The sequence below is a fragment of the Amblyomma maculatum genome, chromosome 10 (assembly GCF_055883805.1).
Source record: "Amblyomma maculatum isolate TAMU_Amacu chromosome 10, ASM5588380v1, whole genome shotgun sequence".
Lineage (NCBI taxonomy): Eukaryota > Metazoa > Arthropoda > Arachnida > Ixodida > Ixodidae > Amblyomma > Amblyomma maculatum.
Window position 1 is genome coordinate 57,719,581 of NC_139353.1, and position 8,887 is coordinate 57,728,467.

The window sequence follows — 8,887 nt, forward strand, 5'->3', positions numbered from 1 at the left end:
TCTTCAGCAAAATGTTGAAGCCTGTTACATTACCTGGCTTCCAGAAGGCCTGCTGGCTACTCACCATCTATACCTGGTTTGATCCAGAGCCCCTTAAATGTGACGGTTATAGAATCTTCAAGAATAGTGCTGGCTATGGACGCCTTATCTTCTTCCCAATCGTAAAATGGAAGGGTTTCTTGTGGCCCCGGCTTTGCGAAATTGTTCTTATTCTTCACGCTGCCGAGATCCCCCTGCAGTAAAGTTATTTCGCCAGTCATTGCTCTACCAAATAAACTTAGCGACACAAATGCCTACATGTTCACTCACATTAATTAAGCGTAGTGACATAAGGAAACATGAGGACAAATACAGCCTCTTTTAAGCATTCGAGACTACTTGATGGCTAGAGTATGCTTCCATTCAAAGTAACTACCTACAAAAAGAACTACACTGCAGTCCCGATACGCTTAATATATTTCGAATAACAACCGATACAACCAATACAGATTATCTGCTTCCAGTATCGCCGGTAGTTGTATTATAAATGTATGCACAGGCTGCTAAAAGGGGCGCGTCAGTAGCAACGCCTTCCGGTCGTCTGACATGGCACGACTTTGGGCTTCAAGAAAATGTCACTTGCTCGAGTGCTCGTGTCGTGCCTCTAAACAAAAGAAGAGCTTACGTCTGGCAACCTTTTTTTGCACATAAAATTATGGACATAATCGAACTCTTCCGCAATTCTTTTCGACGTTGATATACCCGAGTGAATTATCTCAGCGAAAGAAACGCATCTTCCGTGGCGAATAAGCCAATGAAAGACAGTGGTGGGATACGTTCATCCGGGGTTCTCTACTGCTTGTCTTTTTCGAAGCATGAATGGACAGCATTCAGGAAAACAAAATGAGACATGATGTCTATGGGCGAATCTAAAGAGCATATTAGTTCGTGAAAACTGGGATTTTGAAATCGCTGTAACAGTGGGAAACTGGTTGTAAGCATGACGCGCCTAGTCAGCAGATGCAAACTGAACCAGTCAACCAGTGGCTTCCAAAAATATGCAGTTTTTGCCCTCCACGACTGTTCACAGTGTTGATCAATGGCGATGTCAAGAGTGTTCCTATACGAGCGCGCTTTTTCTATCCGCTGAATGCAGCACACTTACCTTTGCATCGCTGTAAACGCTGATGTACTTGTAATTGTCGATAGTTTTTTTCAGCTTCAGCTTTAAGGTCACTGACTCGTACTTCTTGAGCGGATCGTTGCTGAAAATGGACAGCTCATAGTAACCCTACTGCAAAAAATTTATGAGGCAATAACCTCACATATTCTCACACAATCTCACTCAATTCACATAAAAAATCTCATACAAGTCGCATATAATTGCATGAGGTATCATAGTTTCTCGTACATTATCATAAATGATGAACGATATTTTATGATAATGATGTACACCGTATGAAAATCTATGCAATTAGATGAGATTTTATGAGGTGATTGCCCTGTAGAACTTTTGGTTTTTCAGTAGGGAACCGTTTGCTGCAGAACTATCACAAACTGTAGCTGTACAAGTATTATGCAAACAAGAGAAAGTAGACCAACAATATGCGTTCCATTCTTCACTGTTTATTTTCAGTTAATCGCTGGTGAAAACCAGAACATATTGTAAGCATTTATGAATAATGTTGCTGCTAGAAACTTTCTGGTTAACATTTGGAAGCGGAATCTACAAGGTATACATGCACGACGCATTTAATTGTATCTATGTTTAGTAGGACATTTGTTTTGAGCAAGAGACAACGGATGTTATGACAGTTTCATTATGTTGATTGCCCGTCATATATTAGAAATGCTTGATTATTGGCGTTTAGCCTCCTATTGCTAAATCAATATTTCGCCTGAAATGCTGCGTGTTCATATGAAACAGGCGAGAAAAGCTGGAAACATGAAATACTTTTTTATGTCCGGAACAAAAGCAAGATTAGGGCTTAAAGTGGAAGTGATCTTTGCTGGCTAAGGGTTCATTAGAACGCGATTGCCGCGACTAAAGGTCAATCCTGACTCTTCAACAACTGACGCTATAGCTTAGAAAATATGTCCACATCACAGAAGTTAGCAAGTGAATAACGTGCGCAAGCAACCCAGTCGAAAAAACTACAGAACTTTGTCAAAAATACGACACAATATCCTGTAGCTCTCTCGTAACCATCAGACTTTTCTGTAGTTCTGTAGTACTTTTCTTTAGTTCTGTAGATTTTCTCTAGTATATTTCTGTTGGATGTAGTTCTGTAGCACTTTTCTGTTGTAACTACAGAAATTTCTGATGTTACGACAGAATGTTCTGTTGTCACAACAGGTTTCCCGTCAAAAACCACACGGAAATTCTGTCGTAACATCAGAAAGTTTTCTGTAGTTTTTTTCCGACTGGGAAATGAAACACGATGAAACACCTTTCATCAGCGTGACGCCACTCACCTGCCTTTTTCATCAGTTTGTTTCTCTCCGTCTTTGCCGACCTCACCGGTTCCTGCCATGAAGTGCACATCTGTGCGCGCACGAAGAGAGACAAAAAGAAGTCAACGCATCTAAAGTGTGCAAATGTGCGCCGTACACATTATTTACCAAAATTAATTAGTAGCAAAACGCTTTTAACGATTGCATGAAATGTAAGCCAGTGCAGCCACGTCGCCCCGCAGATCGTTAAAATACTGTGTACTTACCAGGCTTGTATTAGTTTAGGTTAGTTTATCATATAGGTTTAACGTCCCAAAGCGGCTAGAGCTACGAGAGACTTCGTACTCGAGGGCTGCTGATAATGTAAGCCAAATAAAGTTCTTTATGTGCGCCGACATTGAACATGACACGGGCGCCTTGCGATTAGCTGCCGTCGAAACGCGGACACGTGTCGCGGCTGGGATCAAACCCGATGGTTTGTGATGACACCCAGAATTTCTCATGATAACAACTTCGATCGTAAATTTGTGAGATGCATTCAGTGCAGCTGCCAACCGATACAACCAGGTTACAAGTTGATGCTAAAAACCCTAAAAAGTAAGCGTACAGCCAGAGACAAAGTCTGTCCACAGGATTGTGTCGAAGGGCGTGCTTGCCTAGTTGGTGGCTTTAAATCTACTTCATACCTTATTGCTAGGTCTGTGGGTAAATAAAAAGACAACAGAAGTATCACCTTAGTCCGATACGAAGGGTTCAATTTATATAGCTGTCTATCCTCAGGCGCGCTTTCGGTGTCGAGATGAAGATCACTTCAGGCGTCTCTTTTTTACAGGGATAAGGCGGCCTGTTAATCGCATACATAGCATGCATTTTATCTGGCCCTCTCGCAAATACGCATTTTTATAGAACACTAAGTTAGTAGGTTAGCGTCGTGTTCAAGGCAAGACAGCGGTAGAGCTTGACTTGGCGGAACGACTTTATTTTCGTACAACAGCATCAGGGGCACACTCGATTTTTCAGTCCCGGACTACACGCTGGCAGGTCTCGGCTTCCGCTCTGACTAGGAAGTATCGAGATGGTCACACGACCTTCTAAGCTCCCTCCATCGTTTGCTTTTAGCAGACAACACCAACCATCAGTCACCAGGACAGAGTTCTTTCGCATTAACAGCGTGCGCATGTTTATCGTTCGGAGTACGTGTAATGCGATATATAAAAAAGGCGCTAATTAATCAATGCACTTTGCGAACGAAACGTGACATGTCAGGGAACCAAGCTCAAGTTTCGCCGTGCGATGGCAGCGCCTCATTCTAGGCGTGGTGGCGAAATGTGAAACGATGGGACGTCTCCGGAGCAGACGTTCCTCTAGCTTCCTGTGCACGTGCGGCGATCGAGTTGCGCCTGGCGGTTATTTAGCAATACAAAAACGCTTCCGCTGATGCGAAACGGAAGCACTAAGTAGTATTGTTTCTTGGGCAGCCACAATAGTAGGCAAAGCGCCAAAGGACGAGGCTCACGTGTGAAACTTTGCAGAAGCGTCTCTGCAAGAAGTTTTCCAACCGCATGAAAGCGTTCTGAGAAGTCTAGCGTTCTTTGTGGAAACGAAAAGAGCCAATTTCCCCTTTCTTCGTAAACTCAGAAATGTTGACAGTTGACAAATACGGCTTGGAGAGGCATCAAAAGAGTACAGTGGTTTAACACCATGCATACAAAGTGAAGCAAGTGAAGAAGATAGAAGATTATTCTGCTCTTCGCTCCCCGCATGCCTTGTTTTGCTGAATTTCTGTGCTCTCTTCCTGCTTTGTGAGCGCTCTGAAAGCAACGAAATCAACAGATGCGACGTCCGCGATCGACACTAATTTGTGAATGTGCCCTAAGTGTCCACAGCTGCCTTTTCATTTTTAAAGTGACCAAGAAAATATCTAGAAACAAGGCCTTTTTTTCCGGGGGTGTTGGCGGCGTTGGAAAACATATGCCTTGCTAAGACGCTTTTACAGATTTCCGCAAATTGGCTGATAAGGGAACCAACTAATATTATTATTATTATTATTATTATTATTATTACTATTGTTATTATTATTATTATTATTATTATTATTATTATTATTATTACATGCAGAGTGGTTGAGAGATATTGTAGCGGCAGTGTCATTATCATCAGCGATGCCGAGGTGAATGAAGTTGGCGTCCGAGCTCAGGCACTCGCGGTATAGAGATAGCTCCAGCAACCGAGCCAGCCGGCAGCACCAAGTTAGCAGCACCAGTGGCGGATACCGGGTCTTCTAAAAAACGGAGGTGGATTGCAAACATCAGGTCGCCTCCTCATCTTTAAACCTGCGCACCTACAAAAGTGATAATCACGGACACCTGTGTCAATGAACGCAATACCGCTACTATCGACTTTGCGAAACTGAGTCTTTTCCGTGCCCTGGCCCTGCTTTCAAAGCCTGTTGCTTCCTCTGGCAACCGGCCTGTCGGTGCTGAATGCCCTCTGTACTTCCCGGCCTTTGCCCGAGCAGTTACCACACATTCCGACATCCTGGTGTTTCTTGTCAACATGTCGGAGTCTTCGAGTACACACAGTGAGCGCTTCGCTTCTTCCCATGGCCTGACACTTTCCCGGCTACAGAACCTTCCGGCTTTCAACTCCGAGGACGCTCTGTTATGGCTAGCTCCACTGGACTCGAACTTCTGCATAAACGTCTCTAGTCAGTTTTTGTGCTACCACCACGCCAGGTGTGAGGTCTCACTGGTCTCTTAGCCAGCCTTCGGTTGTCGTTTCGTTCGGATTTAAATTTAAAGCAATCACTGCCCAGTTAGATCTGAAGCTACCATCTCCTTGTGCTCCAGTTGTGGCTACGTCGCCTTTATCACTGTTTGTCGCCCCTCAACCGGAAGAGCCCTCCTCCACTGTGCTGGTAGTTGACACACAATCTAAGCCACTTGCACGTAACTCTAACCTTTCTTGAAGGTTCGGCAGGAGCCAGGAACATGAATTGTAGACTAAACGTGTCTCCCGGATGACTCCAGGTGCCTCTTTCATCGTCGACCCTGCCAGCCTCTCTAGAAAAGACCCACATCTGGTAAGAGATGCCGTAGGCACGGACGTGTACGGATCCCCAAGCAATTCGATGCTCTTGGACGATACTCCTCTGCTTACCACAAAACTGTTCGGGATAGATAACATTCTTGTGCTCGACGATGCGCAGGCACCGGCGACTCTGCTCGCCTTTACCCACCGCCGCAGTTGGATGCCTACTATTTCACGAAGTCTTCCCGCCTTCCCGACAACACCTGGATTTTAGCTTTGGCACCCTATCGGCCACCTAAGCCACGTCAACGCAGCTATAAGCCTCTACCGTGAGCTTATCACCCTATAGCTGACACCCGTTGCTTAAACAAGCTCCTCTTTTCTCCACGTGCCCGACATCACACCAGTCACCACTAGCGTCTTACAACCTCCCCTCTGCTTACTGTTCCGTGATAGCGGTATTCGCGCCTGTGCGGTCGCCGTCACGCTGACTGGCTGCCCAAGGTTTCCCTCCAAGACCTCCACGCTTTAGCCAACTGTGCCCTCCTGACGAGCGCTAATTGAGTACTACTTGCTGACTTTAGGACCACAACCGGGATGCGGACTGGTTATCGCGTGAATGGGTTATCGTTCTGTCATCACGCAAGTCGCCAGGGGCCGAGCCTCCGTAGCAGCACTGTCATTGTCATCAGTGATAACGAGGTGAATGAAGTTGGAGCTCGAGCTCATGCCCTCGCGGTGTAGAAAATGACACCAGCCACTGAGCCATGAAACAGCAACACGTGATCGGTTCGCTCCACCAGATGACCAGCAGTGACTACCGGACCTTACCCAATAAAGGGAGGTGGTATGCAAGCACCAGATAGCATTCCTCATCCGTCAACATGCGTACCTAAAAAAAGTGAAGGACATTCTAGTGGAAATCAAGAAGAAATGGGAATGGTCAGGGCATATAGTGCCAAGTGGGGATAACCGATGGTCGCTAAGGGTAACAAATTGGATTCCAAGGGAAGGAAAGTGTAGCAAAGATTGGGAGGAAGTTGGATTGGTGGATGATGTTAGGAAATGTGCAAGGGGGCAAAGTGGCTGCAGCTAGCACAGGACGGGGCTAAATCGAGCATTATGGGAGAGACCTTCACTCTATAGTGGGTATAGTATGGCTGATGATGATGAACTGGTGGCATGCATGGGCGGTTACTGCTTGGTCGTAGGCGTCTTCTGATATCACGCGATAGCGTGACATGACCGCTTTGGCATAAGTTTGCTAACTCAGACCTCTCGATTGAGACGAGAAGGTGATATCAGTATCAAGCTTTCGAGGACCCTTGAATTAAGGCACGCTGCCCCTACTTCAAGCAGGCAAATCAGTGGTGCGTGACTAAGCAGGACATTTACCGATGTCGGTGAACGTTAAACATATTACAGCGTGTTGACGGGTATCTGTGATGCATTAGGGAAATAAATTAGGCAATTCGTAACTGGGCGAGTGGCAAGTTGCAGGCTTGCGAACAATGATCCATTAGGACACTCAGTAAAAAGGAGTCATTAAACCTGTACCGTTACATCATAGAGGTGGAGCTTTAAAAGACCCCCATCAAGATTTTAAGGCAAAACCCTTTTTTGGCTCATAAGCGGTGTAGACAGGTAGTGTCCGCCAAAATGTGTGCGCATGAACTGAGACTGAAAAAACAACTCCGTCATTGTAGGGAGTCAAACCGCCATCCTTAGCTCCTCAGCCATACGAGAATACGGCTACGTCACTCCAACTGTCTCAGATCGGGTTCCCCTTGTCTAGCTCAAGGACGCCGGTTAGCGCAGAAGGAAAACAAAACAGTAACACTAAGTAAAAAAAGATAAAAATGAACAAAAATGGAATAAACTTATCCCAGAGTAGACGTATGGTGGGCAACGAAAACGTTCGAAAATCTGCCCGCGCAAAATTCGAAAGAAAACAAAGATGGCCAATATTCCATTAAGTAGACGTGTTGCACCATCTAGCGAGGCTGACACAAGATGCCAAAGCACTGCAGTCTTATGCGGCAGGGAGCAGCAAATGAACGGAAGAAAGAAATGCTTTCGGAGTTGCTGGTCTTAAGTAGTCTTAAGAACAAGTGTAATTTTTTTTTGCACTTACCGCTCTCTCCGCCATCGAAGCTGAAGCCAGTGATTTGGATGATGTCTGCGGTCGCAGCGTACACCTCTCCTGCCACACCGTTCTTGCCTCCCTGGAACGCTCCTAATTTCATTCCGTAGTAGGTGTTGTCTGCGTGGGACGTGTACTTCGCGTCAACGGACGCTGTGTAGCGTAATTTGATTAGTGCTAAAAGTTCTTGCGATGCAGCGGCAACTAGCATCGGATTTTCAATATCTAAAACAAAAACATCAATGCGACTTTAAACCTACTGAAAAACTCAAGAACCCAATTGTAGCAGTTAAAAAGGTGTGCAGTACTAGTGGCCAGCCTGGTATATGCCACGTTTGATCTGTATTATGGCGCATACTGCCGCTCGCATTGTATGTCAAAGAAAGCGCTCCTCAATATGCTTATTAGTCTGCTTAATATAATCACTGCACGAAAATCGGCATGACCGAATTTTTTTCAAGACGCACAACCTTTCTGTCGTGCATGCTTCAAAAGCTAGTACACACAGAAGCCAGGCTTACCGCCACAATCGGCCCGCGCAAAATGGAGTGGTAAGCTCCGCGATAATGTCCATCCTTTGGCGGCGTTCTAAAATGCGCATTAACCGCCTTCTATTGAGTGACGCGGTACTTCTCAAGTATGTTTAGTAGACTAAGTAGTAAACTGTGTTGACGTAACACTGGTCCGCACTTGCGCACTGAATATTGGTGATCAGTGTTGCCATTTATGAAGGCAGAAGCACTGTGCTTCGCCTCGTAGCTCCGATTATTAGTTTCATGCGAACATTCACGTAGGTGGCGATTTGTGGCAAACGTACGATATTTGTATTCGATTTGCTTCTGTCACAACTAAGTTTGTAGTAGACTGCGTCTTTAGCAATAAGTATTCGCTGAGGTCCTACAATTTACAATTTATAATTTACAAACCGGCAGCCTTCCAGTCTGAGGAAGACGATAAAGAGCATGGCGAGAATCGTAATGGTACTTGAGTCTCGTAATATTCGTCTCGTAATACTCGTAATACGACACCATATAAGTTCGAAGAATCGCAGAAAAACAGGAGTAATGCTCGGGCTTATAATGTTCGCGAAATTGTGTCGGTAAAAGTTGTCCCCAAAATATGTGACCTGAAGTTTGTACCTTGCGATGTTAGCGCCTGATGACGTCATTAGTCATATGACGTTATGAGCCATGTAAGCCATGATACATTATAAGTGCCGTAATTTCATAGTCATAAGTCATATGACGTCATGAGTCATGTGATGTCATAAGTGGATGCTGT

General features: G+C 45.2%; 1 protein-coding gene across 1 annotated transcript in view; it reads right to left on the reverse strand.

Moving 5' to 3' along the window:
* LOC146176577 (uncharacterized) overlaps positions 1-7,709 on the reverse strand; it is a 34,898-nt gene extending 27,189 nt beyond the window's left edge. The window contains exons 1-4 of the mRNA XM_084581329.1: positions 7,598-7,709; positions 2,455-2,524; positions 1,145-1,244; positions 65-233 (exon numbers count right to left, since the gene is read on the reverse strand). Of these exons, the coding sequence (XP_084437455.1) occupies positions 65-233; positions 1,145-1,244; positions 2,455-2,524; positions 7,598-7,709 (451 nt within the window). The remainder of the gene's footprint in view (positions 1-64; positions 234-1,144; positions 1,245-2,454; positions 2,525-7,597) is intronic.
* Between the last annotated feature and the right edge of the window lie 1,178 nt (positions 7,710-8,887).